The sequence below is a fragment of the Mirounga angustirostris genome, unplaced genomic scaffold, assembly GCF_029215605.1.
Source record: "Mirounga angustirostris isolate CCGP_5_RB_7025 unplaced genomic scaffold, mMirAng1.0.hap1 SCAF_3, whole genome shotgun sequence".
Taxonomy (NCBI): Eukaryota; Metazoa; Chordata; class Mammalia; order Carnivora; family Phocidae; genus Mirounga; species Mirounga angustirostris.
In genome coordinates, this window is record NW_026991711.1 from 742,962 (window position 1) to 765,291 (window position 22,330).

At 57.8% G+C, this 22,330-nt stretch overlaps 1 protein-coding gene across 1 annotated transcript; it reads left to right on the plus strand.

Annotated features, from left to right (window-relative positions):
* The first annotated feature begins 420 nt into the window (after window positions 1–420).
* On the plus strand, window positions 421–21,186 carry GRTP1 (growth hormone regulated TBC protein 1). Its single transcript, XM_045869752.2, has 8 exons — window positions 421–567; window positions 798–949; window positions 6,613–6,771; window positions 9,583–9,707; window positions 12,967–13,063; window positions 18,549–18,721; window positions 18,800–18,985; window positions 21,053–21,186. The coding sequence occupies exons 1-8, from the start codon at window positions 530–532 to the stop codon at window positions 21,140–21,142; spliced, it is 1,020 nt and encodes a 339-aa protein (XP_045725708.1). The 5' UTR covers window positions 421–529; the 3' UTR covers window positions 21,143–21,186.
* Window positions 21,187–22,330: the final 1,144 nt, after the last annotated feature.

Here is a 22,330-nt window from a genome sequence, read left to right on the forward strand (position 1 = left end):
TCCCATCCCACACCCAGGTCCCCGCCAAGCACCCCACCCCTCCCCCGGGGTGCCCCCCACACCCCATCCCGCTCCCGGGGGCCCCCACAAACCCCATCTCGCGTCCGGACGCCCTCCCACCCCCCACCTACCCTATCCCGCCCCCAGGTTCACCCCACACGCCGCATCCTGCCCCCAGCTGCCCCCCCGCAACCCCCCCGCCCCCGGTCCCCCCTCCGCCCCGATCTCGCCCCAGCCTCCCATCCCGCACCCCTCCCTCCAGGCCTAACCCCTCCCACGCTCCCGGCTCCAGCAGCTCCGGACACCGCCCTCCGCGGGGCCGCGGGAGCAGGTGCAGCTGCAGCCCCGCCCCCGCCCCGCCCTCGCCGCCCCGCCCCCCGCTCATCCCTGGAGCCCCGCCCCCCGCCCCGCCTCCCGCGCCCGCGGCCCGGCGGAAGGACGCGCGCTCCGGTCCCGGGAGGTGGCCTTGGCCCGTCGGCGTCGACCCCACGGTTCCTGCGCCTCCGGGCGCCCCCACCCCCCTCCCGGCATGGAGTCCGCGGGGAGCGCCCGGGACCGGGTCCCCAGGTGGGCGCGTGGGGGCGGGGGCGCGCCTCGCCCAGCCTGGGGTGCGGGATGGGGACCTGGGGTTGCGGGTGCGCCTGGGTGCGGGGCCGGAGTCCCCCGCTGCGCTCCGCCCTGGCTCCACGAGCGCTCGCGGCCTCGTCCCCGCGGGGACCCTGGGCAGGGCCGCGGGGCGCACGAGCGCGCGAAACTTTATTTGGGGCTCACAGGTTCTTTGTATTCTTGGGTTGTAGGATTGATCCGTACGGGTTTGAAAGGCCCGAAGACTTCGATTATGCAGCTTACGAAGAGTTTTTTTCCACCTACCTGGTGATACTCACTAGAAGAGCCATAAAATGGTCTAAACTTCTGAAGGGGAGTAGTCGTGTTCAGAGGAGTGGGACAGGTGAGTTGGAAACAGACGCGCGAGGAGAGGCCCGGGTTCCCTGAGCCCTCAGCTGGCCGCGCAAGGCTTCGAACTCGCTAGAACCTGCTCTAGTAAAGCGCAGGAGACCCTTCCCCCGCTTTGAGATGGGGACCCTGGCCTTCCTTCCAAACAGGGGACCAGATCTGGGGTCTGGGGTATCTGGCAAGAAAACCGCTTTCCTGCTCTCAGGAGTGAGCAAGGTTCTCCCCTGTCCCATACCCGGAGTGAAGCCCTCCCTCCCGGCTTCCCTCAGGGTCAAAGCCCACCTCACTCCAGCTGCTGCCGCCTCCCTGCCCCCACGGACCACCGGGCCTGCGCCTGCCTCACTCTGGGCTTCTCCCCTCCTCCAGGTTTTGCCTGGGATGCCGCCTCCAGGAGGCCCTCCCAAGCTCCTGTCTGGGATGGCAGGTCCTTCCTGTTACACCCACACAGTCCTGCCCGTCCGTCCTGCTTCTGTTGCCTTCTGGCTGTGTAACTGGTGCATATCTGGTTTGTTGCATTCCTGCTGGAATCAAGCCCCCTCCCTGCAGCGGGGGTTGGTCTCTGTAATCCCTTCAGTATTTGTTGAATGAATGAATGAAGTGTTTGCCTTCCGTGTTCCCCAGGCTGCGGATAAAGGGCTGGTGGAACCTGCGGGTGGGGGCTGAGGGCGTTGGTAGGTGTGTGCTTCTAGGAGTTAAGATAAAGGACTTTCTGAAATAGGACATGAATGACAGAGAAGGGGTGAGGCCAGAGGGCAGCTGCAGGGACAGAGCCGTGTGACCAGCACTGGGGATGGAATGAGGGCGTGCTGGACTTGGAACCAGGGTTCCATCACATGACCCTGCAGATTTGTAAGGGTTTGTAAGCAAGGGGGTGACAAGATCAATTTTTGCTTGTAAAGGGGTTAGTGAACAGGGCCCAGGTGGTCCCAGTGCATAGCCCAGTTGAACAGGAGGCTTGGCGGAGGCAGGTTGATTTTGGGGGACAGCACTCGTGGAGGAGGAAGGCTCTTGCTCGACACTGGGCCCCCCACCAACATGCCTCTCCCCTGCTGGGGCCCCTCCTCGGGGCTGCTACTGATGGGGGAGGGTTTGGTAAGCACTCAGGTAAGCTGGCCTCATTCCAGGAGGTTTGGGGGTGGGGGCTGGGAGGGGCTCAGGCTTGTGCCGTGTTGCCCTGTGGATCCTGGAGGCCTGCGCCCTGTGTGCCTCCTCCAGGGATCGCTAATGGCCATCCCTGCGTCACCCCGGTGTTCCTGTGTTTCCACCAGCATATCTGCTTTTGTTTCCCTTTTCATTTATTCTTAAAAGTTGACTGGTCTTTTGTTCTTAAAAAAAATAGAAGTGCATAAAGTAAACGTAACTTATGTACATGGTAAAACACGTTAATCACATTGCAAGATGTAGAGTGAGCTGGAGTTCCTCTCCTGGTCCAGACCCGTATGTGAGGCAGAGGCGATCGTCGGGACCACCCTGTGTCTCCGCCGGAGCAGGGCGAGCACACGCACGCGCACACACGTGCAAATGCAGCCCCCCCCCCCCCCCCCCGCTCGGGAGTTTGCCTTGATGCAGGAGAAGGCCTCCTGCCCGCCGGGGCTAACTCCGGACTGCTGACCAGCGGTCAGGGAAAGCACGGTCCCTGTCAGGTGTGTGTGTGCGTAAGCCTGTGTTTTTACGTGAAACACAAACGCGCCTTCATCTCCCTACCTTTGGTTTTATCGTTTGGTTCCAGTGTGTCCCGTCCTTCCCTTTGAACGAGGTGAGCCCACTGATTGACGGTCTGCACCGCCTACCGAAGCCACACTCGGTGTCCCGTGTCTGTTTTCCAGCATCTGTTCTCTCCAGGTTGAGCAGGACTGAGAGCAGCCAGATGCAGAAGCTTTCAGATGCTCGTCCTTCCCGTCTTTTTAGTTCTCTTATTTTGGCTCAAATGTTTTGTCTTGTTTTTGCTTCTGCTTTCTTTGAGCACTGGTATCTGTCAACTTTAAGAATTTAAGATGGTTTTATTGAACTACTTCTTTTTTGCTTTAGTATTTCTTTGACTCATGTAACCAGTATAAGCGGCATAGTGGGTTTGGAAGCAGGAATGTTTGACTCCTGATGAGCCTGCAGCCTGGGGCCGGGCAGTGAAGGGGGGCTCGTGGCCTGCCGTCTTCAGGAAGCGGGGGCACAGATCAGTCTGTGAGAGGCATGTGGGCTCACACGGTTCTGTGACGCTGGGTGTCGCGGCTGGCGCTTGGCATGATGGTTGGGGAGTCTGGGGTGGCTGTCAGGCATGAACAGGAGTGCACGAGTCATTCCAACGTGAGAATCCAGTTCTCCCACCAGCTCCAGGCTGACCGCAGTGTAGTCGGGCACGTGGCATCCGGCGGCGGTGGCCGTGGCTCGGTGGGACCAGCCAGAAAGCCGCACCTGCTTCCAGCCACACCTGCACGGCCCCCCTTTGGTCCCGTCTTGGGACCGAGTCTTGTTTTCTTCATCCTGCCGTGTGGTACTCTGTTGTGGAGGACTTTCATCTAGACGCCGACCTTCGGTCACCAGTAACACAGGGACCTCTGGATCTCGGTGTCAGCCTATCTGCAGAGGGCAGCCCAGACTTCGGTTTGACTCCCACTTGTGGACGTGACGAAGGTCTGCTTTGTCCTTCTCTTTTTTCTTTTCGTCTGTAGCAAATATCCACGGGAGGCGTCAGGCCAGCGTTGTAAATGCCCAGGACTGAGGGTGCAGGGTCGTACGGCAAGAAATGAACCCTTGCCCTTCAACGTTGCCTCCCAACGGGCAAGAAACTTCAGTCTTGCCCATCTACGGCTTCTTTCTTCTCCCTCCACCTAGGCAACCGCAGTTGGGCAGACTCAGCCCGGCCTTGGCCAACCATCTTTCTGCTCCCGCCCACGCTGGCGCCAGTCTCCTTCCTAGTGGCTTAGAGTATCAGCACCATTTAAGTTAGAATTAAGTTGCAAAAACAGACTTTCAAAGGCAAATACCAAGACACACAGGGATTTGTTTCACCTTCTTTTAAGAGCCTCCCCCCCCCCCCCCCCCCCCCCCCCGCATTCCCTGAGGTCAGGGAAGGTCAGTCTCTGGGGACAGGTAAGCTAGTTTCATTCTCTTCTGAAGAAACATTGTAACTCCAGAGAACAAACAACAAAAGTAGCAGAAGCCTTCGTCCTTGGAAACTGTTGCAACAGCTCAGCCACCTTGGCCTCCTGGCCCGGGCGCCCCTCCCGGCTGGGCTGGCGGGTCCCAGGGGAGCCCAGTGTCCGACTCCAGGGAGGGGTTTAGGCATTTTGCACTTGCCTTTTTTTTTTTCTATTTAAAAAAAAAATTTTTTTTTTAAGATTTTATTTATTTATTTGACAGAGACAGCGAGAGCAGGAACACAAGCAGGGGGAGTGGGAGAGGGAGAAGCAGGCTTCCCGCGGAGCAGGGAGCCCGATGCGGGACTCGATCCCAAGACCCTGGGATCATGACCTGAGCCGAAGGCAGCCGCTCAACGACTGAGCCACCCAGGCGCCCCTATTTAAAAAATTTTTAATTTGCAGGGAAATTCACCCTTACCTGTTGACACTTCTGTGAGTTTAGACACACACAGCCCGGGGGCACTTCGAGCGAGACTGAAAACTGTCCCCTCCTGCTGCCTGGTCCCTCCCCGCGTGCGGGCTGGGGCCTCTGAGGACGGTGCGGGAGCGGCCCCCCGTGGCCCCCTGTGGCCCCCCGCGGCCCCTGGCCTTCCCGGCTGGCTCCTTCCGCCTCGCACTGCTTCGCAGCCGCGTCCCCGATCTTGGGTCTGTCTGATCGCTGAGGAACATTCCAGTCTCGGGCGACCACGGGGTTTGTGTGCGTGCGTCAGCGGGAGGCGTCAGGCCAGCGTTGTAAATGCCCAGGACTGGGGGTGCAGGGTCGTACGGTGACTGTGTGTTTAACGGGCAAGAAACCTCGGTCTTGCCCACTGGCCGTGCACTTGGGGGCTCCCGCCAGCCGCCTTCTTTGCGCGAAAGACTGTTGTGCCTACGTGGGCTTCCTCTGCAACTTTGTCAGAAAGCAGTTGATCCGCTCGTGTGGGGCGGGTTCTGGATTTCCCCTTACGTCCCCGGGCCTGGGTGTTTCACTGGCACCACAGCGTCGGGTTGCCTTGAGCTCAGGTAGTGACTCCAGCTTCACCTCAAGCCTGTTTTGGTTCCTCCAGTTCCGTTGCCTTTCCCCTGGACTTGCAGAATCCGGTTGAATTTATAGATCGGTTTTAGAGTTTCAGTTTGTTGTTGGCATGTGTGTCCTTCCCTTCTGGGGTCCCCACCGGCTCCGCCCCCGCCCCCCCCACCCCCCTCTCCTCCCCCCGCATCATGGTGGCTCCTTCAGTAGAAAGTGCTCGGCGCGCGGGAGAACCACACGAGCTTCTGCTCTTCCCGAACCTGCGCGGCGACAGTACCCGGCACGGAGGCCGCCACGCCGGCCAAGAGGGTTTCTGGTTTCCTTTGGCTTGCACTGAGCGGCGTCAGTCTGTCCGTCCGCCTGCGCGGCGCTCAGCTCCGAGGCCCCACCTGCCCCCCTCCTGGAGCTCCACGCAGGGCGCTCCTCAGTCGTGGGTTCGCCTGCGGTTTGAGCGCATAGCGCTTTGGCCCTGGTGCTTTTCTTGACTGTTACCCGCGTTATCCCTGTAACGTTTTTCTGTTAAATGCCGCTGGTGCCTCAGATGTTTTTTTTCTTAGAGCAGATTGTGGCTCTTCTTTCGTTGTATGACCTTTTATTTTTTCTTAAAGTAATTTCTTTTTACTTTATATATTTTTAAAGTGCATTTCTTTTATAAGAGTGGTACTTAAATATAACCTGGAAGGAAAACAACAATGCTTTGAATATTTCCTTTGAAAATGAGCTGTTTTGAGGGTTAAATTAAGGTCATTAAAAGCATAATGTGGCGCCCCAGGCTTACTGTAATTCATTTGAATGTTAGTCTCACAAATCTTTCCCAGCTGCCTGGGAAATTAGTGATTCATTGAGGTAGTTCGTGGTTTTTGGCTTCTTTCCCTATATGTTTCTAAGGTCATTAGAAAATTAATGATTACTTTTTCACGTATTTATTATCAATAAAAATATTTCGCCCAAAGTAGTTCTCCACTTACACAGATCAGGTGTAGAATAGGACAGTGACCTGCCGCTGAAGCCCCCAGGCAGAGGGGCCACCCAGACCCCAGCCCCGAAACCTGCTGGGCCTCCTCCCGGTCTCTGGCTCACGCTCGTCCTCTGTGCGACCGCAGAGAGCTTTCCCGAACCCCATCTGACCTCGGTCCCCTGTTTCCCGGTCACCCCAGGGCTGGACCATGCATCTGAGCTGCTGTCCCTGCCCACAGCTGTCCCTCAGACCCTCACTGCTCCCCGACCAGCAAGGGCCTCTTCCTGCCTCTGTCCCTTCACTTGGTGTGGCCTCTCTCCCGCCAGCTTTCCTGGTGTCTCCTCCTGTGTGTGGATCCTGGCCTGTGGGGCCCTGACCCGGAGCTTGGGGCCCAGCCCGCGGCGTCCGGCATGTGTGTGTGTACCGGTCTTCTCCTGTCGGACGTGGGGAGGAGTGAGCTGCAAGCATGGAAGTCAGTGTCCTCGGCCCAAAGGCCTCTGAGCCCAGGCAACGCGTGTCTGTCCCTCTGAAGCAGCCCCTTCTCTCCGTTTCAGTGAAGCGCTATATCCGGAAGGGCGTTCCCCTCGAGCACCGGGCCCGCGTCTGGATGGGGGTGAGTGGAGCCCAGGCCCAGATGGACCGGAACCCCGGCTATTACCACCGACTCCTCCAGGGAGAGCGGAACGACAGGCTGGAGGAGGCCATCAGGACAGGTGAGCCGCCCGGGCAGCTCCCCGGAATCGTAATGCTGAAGAGGAAATGCACATTGTTCAAGAGGCACCTGCTGTTTTTAAGTTGAAATTTTATTTTTCTTAAAGGAAAACCAAAGCTTAAGCATTCATGAGGGGAGAACAGTGCTTTTAATTGCTTCAGCCGGCCAGGACGGACGTGGGTGAGGGAAGGCCCAGGTTTCTTCCGTGGAGAACCCGAGGCGGGTGAGCAGGCTGCTGAGCCAGCGGTCAGGGCGCGGAGGGTAATCCCTGTGAGGGATTTGTGCTGATGACAGCGCCCTTGGGCTTACAGACACGGTGACCCGCATGTCCTGACGCTGCACACCACGGCTGCCCGCCTCGGCGTCAAACTCCCGTTGTCATTTGGGGTGCTGATGGATCCCCAGATGTTCTCAGTGGCCACATAGGCTCACCAGCTCGTAAATGTCCAAAGCGCCCAAACAAATATTTAACCTAAACTGAATAATTAGATTTTGAGGAAGTGTCTGCCTTTATGGTTTTGTTTTTGAGAAATACAAACTTAAACACAAAATACTTTATTTTTTTTAAAGATTTTATTTATTCATTTGAGACACAAGAGATACATATATATAGAGAGAGAGCATGAGGAGGGGGAGAGGCAGAAGGAGAGGGAGAAGCAGGCTCCCTCCCGAGCCAGGAGCCCGATGCGGGGCTCGATCCCAGGACCCTGGGATTATGACCTGAGCCGAAGGCAGACACTTAACCATCTGGGCCACCCAGGCGCCCCTATTTTTATTTTTTTTAAAAAAATTTAAAAAGATTTTATTTGAGAGAGAGAGCATGCACACATGAGTGGGGGGAGCCTCAGGGGCAGAGGGAGAAGCAGGATCCCCGCAGAGCAGAGAGCCCGACTTGGGGTTCGATCCCAGGACTCTGGGATCATGACCTGAGCTGAAGGCAGAGGCTTAACCAACTGAGCCACCCAGGCGCCCCACAAAATAATTCTTTAAAACCCAATTACTTGAATGTGCTGAGAGGTGGGGCTCCATGGTGGAGTGAGATTGAGGTGTGTCCCCAGCCTAAGGAAGGGGGTCCCTCGGCCCTCGAGGCAGCCCCAGCACCGGAACCCGGGGGAGGAGGGGCCGCCGGGCTGCCTCAGGTTGGGGGAGGCCTGGGGTCCAAGGGAGGCCACGCATATCAGATAAAACAGAATGTTGCTGTTCATTTGGAAAGTGAATTTAGAGGTTCTGTTCAGTGCCGGCATTTTTGGATAACAATTTTTTATTGTGGTAAAATATACGTAACAGAATTTATTGTTCCATCTTTCCAAACTGAAACTCTGTCCCCCTTAAACACCGACTTCCCCGCCCCCGAGGCGGCCTCCTCCTCTGTCTCAGGTAAGGGACATCATGCAGAATTTGTGCTTTTGTGTCTGGCTCACTTGGCTCAGCGTGGTCGACATTGTTGCGTGTGTCAGGGTCTCCTTGCTTTTTAGGGCTGAGCACGGTTTGGCTGTCAGGACAGACTCCGTCCAAGTTCTCTCTTCTGCCGGTGATGGGCACCCCGGTTGACTCCTGCCTGTGAGAGTCTGCTGTGAGGAACCGGTGTCCAGAGATTTCTTAGAGGCCCTGCTTTCGGTTCTTCTGGGGACGTGCCCGCAGTGGGACTGCTGGGTCACGTGGTCGTTCGAAGTCTGGTTTTTTGAGGGACCTGGAGAAATCACTTTATAGGGACAGAGGGTGGAGCCATGCTGCGTGTGAGCACAGCCTGAACGTCCCTGTCCACACCTCCTTCCACAGTGGGGAGAGGAGGGGCTGTTCCCAGAGAAAAGTTTCAAAACATGTGGAAAACTCCTCATAAAGAATAGTGTATAAGAATGAGCACAGCTGGTCACTCCAGAGTCTGAATTCGTAAAAAACACTAATTTTCTCCTCTGGAATGTTTAGAATTCCAGGAAAAAAACTTCCTTGTAAACAAACATACAATGAAAAATAACGTGCTTTGAGGCAGGAAAGCTTACTGTTCAGCTCAGGTCTGTTCTCCGGTAAGCAGAGGTTCAGCGCGGGCGCCGTAGGTAGGAACAGAAGCACTGTCCCATGGTGGGGACGCAGGTGCGAGCAGAGGCCGGCCCATAGGCGCCTCGCCCGATGGCGGGCGGGGAGCTGAGGGTCCCGCGTGCCCCAGTCCGTTCTGGTGATCACACCTAGCGCGGCAGCAAACACACCACAAATCTCATCTAAGTGAGGTCAGTGGGTTCAGAAGACGCACAAACCCTCCTTCCTTCCTCCGTCTGCAGGCTAACACGTATGAGCCAGGTGTCGGGTCCGCGTGGGGCCTGGCCTGTAGGCGCTGGTGCAGAAGGCGGACCAGGGTGTCTGAAGGGGATTCTCAGTGTGTTTTCTATCTTCAGAATTGGGAAGATTTTCCAGTGTTGTGAACAAGAGTTCACCTGTGGCCTGGGGTCCTAGAGTTGAGCGCCCTCCCTGGCCAAGGGGGGGACATTGGGGGCGGTGGTGCCGATGGGGTGCAGGGCCGAGGACCTTGAGGAGAGGCGGGGGCCATGTGGCGGGAGAAGCGACCTTGGAGAGAATGTGCTGTTGGGGCCGCTGGGGCACCGGGACTGTAGCTGGACAGGGCGGGACACCCCGCCAACACCTTTGTCTTCCATCCTGACTCCTGTTACCATGGCCCTGTTGCCCGTGGAGGGCGGCCAGGGTTGCCAGGCGGGGTTTTAGGCCTCGTCGGGGGTAGACACAGGACTACTTTGTACATCATAGGCCAGTCTTCCGTCTCCACCGTCTGGATAATTCCGTGTCTTGAATTTCCCTGCAGATATGAACAGGACCTTCCCGGACAACATTAAATTCCGGAAGAGTGCAGATCCCTGCTTACAAAAGACACTGTACAATGTGCTGCTGGCCTATGGGCGCCACAACCAAGGTGTGGGCTATTGCCAGGTAAGTTCCAGGAAGTCAGCACACGCCAGTGGGGAAGGTGAGCGTGATGCGCCCGCAGTTTATAGCAGGGATGTTCTCCTGGTGAAGGCTAAGTGTTCAGTCCCGTTCATGAGCCCCAGACGCAGGGCTGTGACGTTGAAATGTTTCCCAGGTAGAGAAGCAGTACAATGTCTACTTATGATTTCTTTTGGTGCCAGACCGTAGGGAGGGGTGAGGCTGGGAAGCAGGCAGGACTCACTTGTGTGAGCAGGGCTGTAATTACTGGAATGAGTGACCAGCACCTCCTGGCCTCAGTGCAGAGAGTGTGCGTGCATGTATGTGTGCACGCATGTCTGTGCATGTCTGCTTGTGCATGTCTGCACATACATGTGTATGTATGCATGTATGTGTGCGTCCGTGTGCATGTCTGCGTGTCTGTGCACGTACGTGTGTATAGTGTGTGCATGTGCGTGCGTATATGCATGTATGTGTGCGTGCATGTGAATGCTTGTGCGTGTGCATGTCTATGCACGCATGTCTGTGTGCATGTGCATGCCTGTTTGTGCGTGTGCATGTCTGTGCACGTACGTGTGTATAGTGTGTGCATGTGCGTGCGTATATGCATGTATGTGTGCGTGCATGTGCGTGTCTGTACGTGTGCATGTCTGTGCACGTACATGGGTATAGTGTGTGCATGTGCGTGCGTATATGCATGTATGTGTGCGTGCATGTGCATGTCTGTGCGTGTGCATGTCTGTGTGCACGCATGTCTGCGTGCATGTGCATGCCTGCTTGTGTGTGTGCATGTCTGTGCATGTACGTGTGTATAGTGTGTGCACGTGCGTGCGTATATGCATGTATGTGCGTGCATGTCTGCGTGCGTGTGCGTGTCTGTGCGTGTGCATGTCTGCATGTACGTGTGTATAGTGTGTGCATGTGCGTGCGTATATGCCTGTGTTTGCATGTGCATGTCTGCTTGTGCGTGTGCACGCATGTCTGCGTGCATGTGCATGCCTGCTTGTGCGTGTGCATGTCTGCACGTACATGTGTATAGTATGTGCGTGTGTATATGCATGTGTGCGTGCATGTGCATGCCTGCTTGTGCGTGTGCATGTCTGTGCACGCATGTGTGCGTGCATGTGCATGCCTGCTTGTGTGTGTGCATGTCTGTGCATGTACGTGTGTATAGTGTGTGCATGTGTGTGCGTATATGCATGTATGTGCTTGCATGTGTGCGTGTCTGTGCGTGTGCATGTCTGCACATACGTGTGTATAGTGTGTGCATGTGCGTGCGTATATGCCTGTTTGCGTGTGCATGTCTGCTTGTGCGTGTGCACGCATGTCTGCGTGCATGTGCATGCCTGCTTGTGCGTGTGCATGTCTGCACGTACGTGTGTATAGTATGTGCGTGTGTATATGCATGTGTGCGTGCATGTGCATGCCTGCTTGTGCGTGTGCATGTATGTGTGCACGCATGTGTGCGTGCATGTGCATGCCTGTGCGTGTGTGTGTGTGCGTGCACACGCGATGTGGCGGGGAGTTCCTTCCACATCATTTCTGGAAGTCAGAGCTTCCTCTGATTGTAGATAACAGCAAGCCTCATTACCTGTCGATTTTTGTCACCTTGTGTGGGTTTGCTGCAGGAAGCAGCACGTCACGTGTGGACGAATCATTCCTCGTTCCTCCCAGACGTCACTCTGCCTGGGGCGTGGGGGAGGGAAAGTGACAAGGGCCCAAGCACTCTCTGCGTGCCTGCGTGGGACACATGGGCCTTCCCGTGTGGGCCTGTGCTGTCGGGGCGTGTGAGTGGCCCATGCACGCACTCTCCGTGTGTGTCGGCACCGCACCTTCTGCCTGTGGCCCACGGTGGGAGCGGCTTCCCGCTTCCCGAGCTCCGGCTTCTACAGTTTCCTGCGGATGGCGGGATTCACGGATGGGAAGTTTGCATCTGACCGTTGTGGGAGAGGCTCCAGGAACTCGGTGGGGGTGGGGGTGGGGGCGAGGGCAGCGGCTGCAGAGATGGGAGGGGCAGGTCCTTCTGCAGAGACCGGCGGCAGCGGTGCCTACCGGAGAGCGCTGTTCGCTGACCACTGCGCCGGGCTGTTCGAGGTTGCTCTGGTACCCGCGGGCCGTGCCACAGCAGAGGAGGCGGGGCTGGGCTTCTGTTGCCGCCATAACTTAGGGCCCTGGACGAGGACTGGCCTGGAGGAGCTGAGGAGGCCGCGTGGTCCAGAAACCGCCTTTACATATTCCGGTTACTGTTCTTGCAGCTTTTTTTTTTTTTTTAAAGACTTTATTTATTTGACAGAGCACAAACAGGGGGGAGGAGCAGAGGGAGAAGCAGACTCCCAGCCGAGCAGGGAGCCCGATGCGGGGCTCGATCCCAGGACCCTGGGATCATGACCTGAGCCGAAGGCAGACGCTTAACGACTGAGCCACCCAGGCGCCCCTTTTGCAGCTTTTAAAAACAGCATTAAAAAAACAACCCATACAGCTTTAAGCTTGGCGCGATGCCAAAGCTCGGGTGTGTATTTGTGAGACTGCACGCGGGCCACAGGACGAGGTGTGCGGCCACGAGGGTGACACCAGGAGTCTGTTCGGTCTCGGTCGCAGGTGGGGGCCCTTAGCGGCCCACGGGAGGGTCTGCTCCAGGCCCCTGGCCTCCGGTGGCCTCTGGCGGTCCCTGGCATGTGCCTCCCTCGTCCCGTGGCCTCTCCCTGCGTGGTGTCTGCGTGTCCAGATTCATCTTGCTGGCTGTGCCCCCGTTACCAGGGGAGGACACACGCAGCTTAGGAAACAGAGACGCACTAGAGGAGGACAGGGAGGACGGAGAAGGCGCAGTCGTGCAGACGCTCCCCCGCGGTGGGTGAGCCCCGCGCCTGTAGCTCACATGCACCATGAATTTCCCCCTCCGTCTGCATCCACAATCTGTCCACACCCGCCGTGTCAGAGGCCACGTTCCTCGTGGTTTTGGTGAAGTTCGGCCACGGGTCTGGTTTCCTGATGCAGATGTGCCGTTAGGCTGTTGTAGGAACTGGTTGTGTATTGTGTCTCATCGTGAGGCTGAAGGCGGGAGGAGAGTCTGTAGGTCTCCAGGCTGAGCCCCGAGAGCTTCCTCACACCCTGTTGTGTTTCCCCCTCTTCGTGCCGAGTGCGTCACTGAAAGGCCACCCCTGGATGGTGCGGATTTTGGGGGAGGGCGAGGGAAATGCAGTTTGTGGGGAGCAGCCCGAGGTCTGCAGAATCTTGAGGTGGCTTAAAACTCATTTTCTCACTTCAGGGAATGAACTTCATAGCGGGATATCTGATCCTCATAACGAAGAGTGAGGAAGAGTCCTTCTGGCTGTTAGATGCTCTCGTGGGAAGAATACTGCCGGGTATGTGGACCGTTCCTGCCGCGGGCCTTCCCCGTCCCGTCTCTGCCGCCCTCAAGGCGGCTCAGCTGAGGAGGAGGGATTTCATCAGGACGGAATGGGAGTTAAAGGGAAGAGAAGGATTTAGGGTGATGGGCTCCAGCTGAGCAGCCTGGCAGTTCTGGCCCTGGTGGCGTTTTCTTCGTGCTGTGTCTTAGAGCTTGGACTGTCTGTGTCGGGGGCTCGGCCCCAGTCCCCAGCCTGAACCGTCGTGGGGAGACTCATGGGACCTCCGTGCGGGGCCCGCTGGTCCCAGAATCTGAGGGAGGGCTACTTGGCTCCGTGCACACACTTGCTCTCGAGTTTGGGAATCGTCCCAAGAGTAATCGTCCACTGGTACTGTTATTGAGGTAAAATTATTCTTTTCACACGTTTTTACTTTTCTTTTTATTAACAAATACTGTTTTAAAATTAATTACAAGTTAATCGTCAGTTTATTGGCTAATAACCACTGGTTTTGGTGATGTGCAGCGTAGATGGAGATCGCTTGGCGAAGACCTGGGCCCTCCAGAGGGGGCGGAGTGACGACCACTCACAGCCTCACGCCCGGCCTGGGGCGCGGATGGGCATGCCCCCGGAGTCGGGCTGGGGCCGCCCCGCGTCACCCAGGAGAGCTGGCTGCGGCCCCAGCAGCCCCGTGCCGGCTCCGTGGGGGCGTGCACCGTGGTTTCTGCCCCGCGGCACACAGCATGGGTCGGCTCCAGAACAGCTGAGACGCACGGCCCAGCTGCTGAACCCACCTTACAGATGAGGACACCTGAGGCCTCGACCCCACGGCTGTCAGACCTTGGCACGTGTCTCACGGAAGCGTGCACTGGAGTGGCACCGTGACAGGAGGGAAGCATCTGGATGGGGCCACCTCAGGCTCCGGGCCGCCATCCGTGAGGGCGCAGCACCCACCCCAGTGGCCCGCCTGCACGGGCCGCCTTCGAGGAAGATGTGAGCACTCGGCGTCCCAGCTCCGCTGCGGGGGGCCTGAGCGGTGGGCGGGGGAATGGCGAGGAAGCCGGGGCAGGACGAAGGGGGGACGGAGCTGCGTCCAGGGACTGAATTACGAGGAGAGTTTCTATCCCGGATCAATTCAGTTCTTGTCTGCAAAGACCTGCCGCCAACCTGCCGGGTCCCAGTGTTGCTCTGGGGGCTTGGGAACATCTGTGAGGGGAGCGTGAGAGGCCCTGGCGCCACGCACAGCGCGTCACCGACGGGGAGGACAGGTGTCGGGGCGGTAAGCGCGACTTGGAGAACCAGAGGGGCTCCAGACTGACCCTTTTTAGCCCATAAAATGTCATTTCCTATCATCACGAGGTGCTGTTGAACCCAGCTGCAGTACAAACAGGCCTCAATTCAAAACCAGTAAACAAAATCGCCAGGACGGAAGGGGACGGGAGGCGCTGCTCGTCGGCCCACAGGCCGGGTGGTCCCAGCGCCAGTGTCCTGCTTTGACTTCTTTCTTTCTGTGTTACACAGAGAGATGCGCTGCCAGGTCCTCCCGCGAGAAGCTGAGGGGCGCGGAGCGTAGAGTAGAACCTCAGCCAGTGCCGCCCGGTCCCCTTCTCCCTGGAGGCGGCCGCGCGGGTTCGCGGGGTTCGTGCTCACACACGCAGAGACACACAGATGACACGGTGAGGCCCAGCAACACGGAGCATAAGCAGTCAGAAAGATGAGCAGAGACGAAAGCAGGTTCTTTGGAAAAACTGACAGAACAGGCAGGACTGACAGAAAAAGCGGGTAAAGTATTCAGAAATGGAAAGGGTGCTGTAATTTGGAAATCTGTAGACTTAAGAACTTCAAGAGAATATGAATAAAATGAAGTGGCCAGATGGAAAACTGAGGAAAATACCGCCTAACAAAGCTGATCTGAGGGACCCAGAATGTCTGAGATGACCCGTGGGCAGACACGCAGGGTCGCGTCAAACCTCAGAGGAACGGGTCATTTCTTTATCAGTGTTGGAGAAGACAGAGGAAGAAACACCCATCAGTTCGATACGGGCCGGCACCTCCTCGCGGCCGTGCATGCACACACAGCCACGCTCGCCCAGCCAGCAGCAGCTGGGATCTTGACGAGCTAGGGGTTCTCCCGGATGCAGGGAGGGCTTAACTGTGAGATACTCGAGGGCAGAGTGAAGCCACGCAGGCTGGAAAGAATCCTGGGGATGCGTCCTGATGCTGTGATTGTGGGAACAGTGTGGTGTCGGTCAGGGATGGACAGCACAGCGTGGAGCCCAGAAATCAGTCTGCTCCTCCGTAAGTCTGTGGGAACTGGTACGGGAGATGGGTCAGTTAATGGGGAAGAGACAGGCCGTCGACAGCCTCATTCTGGGACAGCTCTGCGTGGAAGGAAACAAAGTTAGACCCTTAGTTCTATTCCGGATGAATTCAAGACGTAGGTGAAAAAGCAAAACTTGGGGCACCCGGGTGGCTCAGTCATTAAGCGTCTGCCTTCGGCTCAGGTTGTGATCCCGGGGTCCTGGGATCGAGCGCCACATCGGGCTCCCTGCTCAGCGGGACGCCTGCTTTTCCCTCTCCCACTCCCCCGCTTGTGCTCCTGCTCTCGCTGTCTCTCTGTCGAATAAATAAAATCTTAAAAAAAAAAAAAAAAAGCAAAACTTGGACCCGAGAAAATAAGATGTACAGTGGTTTCACGATTGCTGAGTATGGAGGAAGATCTTGAACGAAATTCTATGAAAGATGTGATTGATAATTTTAATTACGTTAAAATGAAAAACTGATTTTGACATGGGATCGTAAGCCAAGTAAAAAGAGAAGCTGCAGTTTTGGGGAAGGTGTCTGTGATCATGTAACTAACACGTCAAGGATTCCTAAAACTCAGCAGAAGCAGCTCCATAGAAAATCCATCCTTTTGCAGCGGAGGCGGCCTGCGTGGCTGGCCAGGGTCTCCGGCGAGCAAGGAGCGGGCTGGGGCCTATGAGGCAGACGGCAGAGCCTCAGCACGGCCAGCACTGGCCACCGCCCTGGGCCGGTGACACCCCAGGTTCAGAGTCGTGTTCTGGAACATCAGCATGCAATGCCCGTACGCACTCAACTTGGCCCTGCACGTGCAGACCTGGCAGCTCACACCAGCCATGGGGACGCCAGGTGGCCCCTTCCGGGTCGTCCCCACTCAAACCCAGGCATTCGGCAGGAGGAGGAAGGGACAGGAAGAGGCCTCCTGGGCCTGCAGCTCCCTGGTGCTGACGGCGCCGGCCGACCTCAGGAACACGGGGAGCACCGTCGTGGGATAGCGCACCGAGTCACGAGCCAGCGCCAGTGAATGCATATGCTGGCGTCCTGAGAAGCTGGTGTGACCAGTTTCCCCTCCAAACACAGGGAAACAGGTTGTTCGTAGCCCAGCTCAAGCCAGGTGGTCCAGGTGAGGGACCCAGGCAGTGCTTCGGGGAGGCTCAGGGGTCCTGGGGAGCAGAGGGGCCGGCCTGAGTCCTGTGGATGAACGTGCCCTGGAGGGTCAACCCACCTGTGGGCTGCACCTCATGGCCTGTACCCCTGCCTGCAGGCTGGCCGAAGAGCATCAGTTTTGGAATTCGATTACGTAGGCCTGAATCCCAGCTTGGCCGCTTACTACTCCGCAGTAGTCACACGGCCCTTTCTCCATCTATGCGCCCCACCGCCACCCTGCCCCCCAGCCCGGCTCAGCCCTCCAATGTGCTGACATGGCCATGAGGCTGTTTGCAAAAGCATGCCGTCCCCAGGAGAGCCTGACGCGAGGCCCCGTTCAGAGCTACGTAGGAGGTTCCTCCGTTCCGCGCTCAGCTGAACGCTGGCTCCTCTGCTCAGATGGGCCAGAGGCACGGGATCCGTCTGCCTTCACGTCAGGGCAGGATGCGGGGAGGAGGGTGGGTCTTGGCCCTCCTGCCCTGGTGACTGGCCTGGGCCCGTGGCAGTCTGGGTACGAGTTCAACGGGTCTATTTTCAGAAGTCGCTGTAAGCCTCTCTGGGGCCGGGAATGAGGCCACTGTGCTCGGAGCTCAGCAAACCCTCTTACCCATCCAGGGCTTAACCCCGGCTCCCTTGGCAACGTCACTCAGAGAACTGGGTCGAGTGCAGGACACTCTGAAGGGACAACAGAGACTCTCTGCCGTCATCTGCCCGGGTGGGCCAGGATGTTGCTCAGCTTAAGAGGAGGAGACAGATGCAAAATGAGGATATGAGCAGGAAAAACTGAGAATCCCTGGATTTTATAACCGAATTGGCTTTTATTAAATCATTTCCAGGGTCCTTTAGTATTAAATGTGGCCTACTGCATGCTGACTCTTTGAAAATCAGCAACGTGACCACGGTATCATATCAGTGTTCGTGGGGATCCTGTTTCCACTGGGCTGGTTAATTAACATTTCGTCCCTTCGCTATGGTGAATGGCCAGAGTGTGGAGGGGCAGCAGGACCAGAAACTATCCTATTTATTTCTATTATATAGACCACTTTCTGAATTTTAATAGCAAAAACTAAGCATTAAAATTTATTATAATGTGTTGCGTTAACGAGCTAAGAAGTTCTTTGGCAAGACAAACGTGCCTTCCAAGAAGACTCGCTGTGGGAGGTGTGGTTCTTTTTGAGCTGCCCAGGCCCTTGGACGGCAGAAGTCAACTTAGTGGGTTGTGCTTTCTGTGCTCCTATGGCCTGGGGCCCCCAAGCCACTAACCCCGCTAAGGAATTTCTCCAAATTAAGCCATCGGTTCTCCTTGGGAATGAATAGGACAGACTGTAGACCTCACACTACCTGTCCTTCTGTAGTTAGAGGGGTGGGGACGTTTGGCTCCTTCTAGAATTCTGGGAAATGTAATGTCCTGGACCCTCAAGTGTGCAGACAGCATGTAGGACTGACTCTGTGAGCCGACAAGCCCTTAGGGCTCCACGTGTAGACATTTGTGCCCAGAGCCCCCGTCCTCTGTGAGGCTGCCTGGACCCACAGCTTCTCTGGCCTCCAGGAAGGGGCTCACTGTTGCACTGTCCCCAAGGCTCAGGTGGCCCCGGGCCTGCCCCTCTACCCCACGGCCTCCCTTAGTTGGGTGGGCGGGGGGCGGGCCCCGGCTGCATGTGTCGACTCCAGGGACCGCGTGTGACCGGTCCTTCTGTGTCCAGCTTATTTTGTTCACTGAGGACAACGTCCTCGAGGTTCGCCCACGTAGCAGGTGTCAGGATCTCCTTCCTGAGGCTGAGTGGTGTCCATTCCCCCGGAGGCAGACATGGGCTTGCATCCGCCTTTTGGCGGGTGTGAGTGCCGCTGCTACGGACCCAGCGTGCAGGCTCCTGCTTTCCACCAGCAGACTCTCGCTGCTGCCCGCTGGGGCCTCGCTGGGGCCTCGCTGGGGGAGCCGCTCCCAGGGCTCCTGGCGTCTTGCTGCGGAGGCTCCCTGGAACCTTCTGCTTTCCCCCCCAGCGGAGAGGGGGCCAGGGACGCAGTGCCTGGGTTTCTGCTCTCGTCCGTGTGGCAGATTACTACAGTCCCGCCATGCTGGGCCTGCAGACAGACCAGGAGGTCCTGGGGGAGCTGGTGAGGACCAAGCTGCCGGCGGTGGCGGCCCTGATGGATGGACACGGCGTCCTGTGGACCCTGGTTGTGTCGCGCTGGTTCATCTGCCTGTTTGTGGACATCCTGCCCATGGAGGTGAGCGCGGCGTGAGCCTTGCTGGGACCAGGGCTGCGTGGGCCGCCCTCGCATGATGCACCGTTTGTTTCTCTGCAGACAGTGCTCCGAATCTGGGACTGTTTGTTCAACGAAGGTTCCAAGATTATCTTCCGGGTGGCTCTGACCCTAATTAAGCAGCACCAGGCCTTCATCTTGGAAGCGACGAGTGTGGCGGACATCTGTGAGAGGTTCAAGGAGATCACCAGGGGGAGCTTTGTGACCGAGTGCCACACCTTCATGCAGGTGAGTGTCTGGGGCAGGCTCTGCTCCGCGGCCCCGTTAGCCCCGGGGGAGAACCAGTCTGCATGTCCCTGTCCCCTCTGGGCCTCGGCCTCGGCGGCCCCCTCAGCCCTCCCAGACCCATGTCCTCCTGGAGCTCCACAACAGCTGCCCCTCCTGCTGGGCTGCAAGCCCCATGACGGGCTTCAGGGCGGCCGGGACCCCCGTGGGACCAGTCCAGGTTCACTGGGTCAGAGCACAAACCCGTCCATCTGCCATCCCGTTGGAGCCCTTCCCCTGCTGCTGGCATCTCTGGTTCCGGATGGCTCTCCTTGGCCCCAGTAGGGTCGCACGGGTCTGTTGTCCTACCCTGAAGGGCAACTCCCTCAACCGGGTCCTGGACCCGGTACCGGCGTGTAGACCACTCAGATCTGCTGAGTGAATGAAGCAGGAGCTGAAAAGCCTGACAGGCCTTCTGAGGAGGCCGCGGAGGCTGGGAGAGGCAAATTTTAGGTTTCCCCTTTTCCACCTGAAAGTGGGGAAGGAGGAAGTGTGGGGGAGGTGGCGGAGGGTGCCAGGAAGGCCAGTGGCCAGGGAGTTCTGCCTGCCTCCCAGGAAGTAGCAAGCCCCCAGCTCTGCTTGGGGCACGGGCAGCTGTCAGGCGACGACGGACGGGCGGCCTTCTGCAGGCGGGACTGCCCTAGAATCGAGGATGTTGCAGGTGCGCGACTGGTGTCCTCTGGCCGCATGGAGTGAGGCAGCCCTAGGGAGCAGCCTGGACACAGCCAGAGAGAAGCTGGCGCCTGTGCCCCAGGGCTCAGGGGAGGGCGGCCTGCTCTCTGGCTGCAGTGCTGGGGACCCCAGTTGCCAGGGGCTACAAGCGTCTGCTGAATGGTAGGGCCCAGATGGGGAACGCGGGACCTAAGCCTGCGGCCGACTCATTGGGAGGAGCCCATCACGTGGGACCGACTGCCTCGCCCAGAAGGGCTTCTCTGTCCCCGTGAGCCCTTTGGTACCAATGTTAGGGGCAGAGTCCAGCAGCAGAGGGCAGGGGCGTGAGTCTGGGAATGAGTCTGCGATGGTGTGTCCAGGAATGGACAGGACCCTAGCCCACCCTGTCTGTACCCCCACAGCAGGCCCCTCGTGCATCAGAGGGCTGCACTGGGGGTGGCTCAGGGTTTCCTGTTGAATGAGCTAGGGTCCCCCTTTAACACATACGACAGCTCGGGGGTCTCTGGTACACTCCCAGGTTGTGGGGCCGTCACCCACGCCCTGACCCCACCCAGCAGTCCCCAGTCTGTGGGTTCGCCTCCACGTGTGACGCTAGCCGAGGACCTGCGCACGCACACACGCCAAGTGCTCCGGAAGCGCTAGCGTGTAGAAAGCACCGGAGGGAAGCGCGGATAAGCACGAGGCTGCCCGGCCAGCTCCGCCAGTCTGCCCACAGGGACACGACACCGCTGTGCGTGGTCCCGCAGCATGGATGCACCCCTTGGAGGGACGTTGTTGGGGAAGTGGCCCTGGGACAGTGTTTCTGCATCAGAGCACGCCGGCAGAGGAACCGCAGCTCGTGCGTCCGGGCTCTCCGCGGTCCCGCGCAAGAACATCTAGAACGTTCTGGAGAATATAAAAGCAGTGACCTCGCACGAGCTCAGCGCAACCATCGCGGGAAGAACGCAGCTCCATGCCCACCTCCCGGCACCCAGCAGAGGACGTGCCTGCTCCCCTTTTCAGGAACGTGGCCCGTTAGAACATAAAGTCCACCCTGACCTCAGCGCCGGCTGAACACGCACGCACCTGTGGAGGAATTTCAAAAAACCCTTCTAATGCTAGCCTTACGTTTGGCCTAGTTTGTAACCATGAATTTCTCAGCCGTAACTGCCGAACTTATCAAATCGTTAGGCATAGATGATGTGACGGCATGGCCCTCCGCTCCCCCAGGGCTCAGTCAGGCTGGTTTCAGAGCCACCGCAGGCCCTCGGGGTTCAAGGGTCGGCACAAGCGCCCCTCCCCCGCCGCTGGCAAGCCCTTACCTGGCGCGGGTGGGGGTGCCGCTGAGCTGGTTTCTTACGTGGATTGTTTCTCTTCCAGAAAATATTCACCGAGCCCGGGAGCTTGTCCATGGCCACCATCATCAGGCTGCGCGAGAGCTGCAGGGCCAGGCTGCAGGCGCAGGGCTGACTGGGGCCGCTGCCCGCCGGGGCCGCAAGGCTTCATTTCCAGGGCTGACCAGTTTTTACTGCTTTCCCTTCTTAGTGCTGTGAACACTCGATGTCTCTACGCTTGTGAAATTTTTTAAAAGAACGATATAGAATTCTGTCATTCTGTAACTCGGTATGGGTTATGAAGTCATAAATTTCTAAAAATGTGTCTTTACTTGAGATATTCACCCATAAAATGTGAGATGTACGTATTTATAATAAAGTATGTCAACACTATGAGTTTGTGATCATCTATCAGCTTGTCTGCCGACTGAAAATGAAAACCAAAACAATAAACTGTCATTAGCCTTGTTAATGCCAAATCTTCTTCCGCTCCTTTCCAGGGCACAGCATTACCTTACGTGAGGTTTGTGCACACAGCACGTGACTGCTCTTTAGACGGGTGATTTTTTAAAAATGACTTTTGAAGTCACCGTATCTCGTGAATAAAGCAGAGGGAAGTGGGTGAGCCTTGGGGAACGGCAAGCATCTGCCTGGGGTCCGCAAGTGCAGCCGCAGTCACCCCGGATCCCTGGAGGAAGACCCAGCAAGACACCGGTCTCCCGGCCCGGCGGTGGCGCTGCGGACAAAGGCCCACATGGGGGAGGTGTTACCCGTCAGCACCCCCGTGGCTGCGGTTTCACCCCAGATGGAGGCGCATTCCAAGGCACTGGGCGATGGCAGCCGTGCCGGCGGCAAGGGCCCGGCTGTCCTCACTCCCAGCCCAGCCACAGCAGAGGCACTGCCCTTCCCCCTGCGTCACAGAGAACGCTGCCCTGGGACCACACTGCATGTGTAGACGCTCTCGTGGGGAGGGAGTGGTGGCGCGGGCAGGCCGCCAAAGCCTGGGGCGTCCCAGAGGCCGGCCACCCCTCACAGGGCAGTGCAGCGTGGGCTCACCAGCGTGGGGTCGGCACAGTTGGCGGGTGAGGCCTGACAAACACCAGCCGTGTGGCCCCGAGTCCCTCCCTTCCCGGAAGCAGCTCTGGGGCAGGCCCTGGCTGCAGGTACGCAGGCGCTGCTTGGGGACACTCCAGTCCCAGGGCTGCCTGGCAGGCAGGTTGGCTTCAGCCTCAGCCAGCAAGGTCCATAAATCCTCGGAAGGCACAGGTCTTTGCTTAAAAAGGGAAGATTAAAATAAATCTTAGGCGGCGCCTGGGTGGCTCAG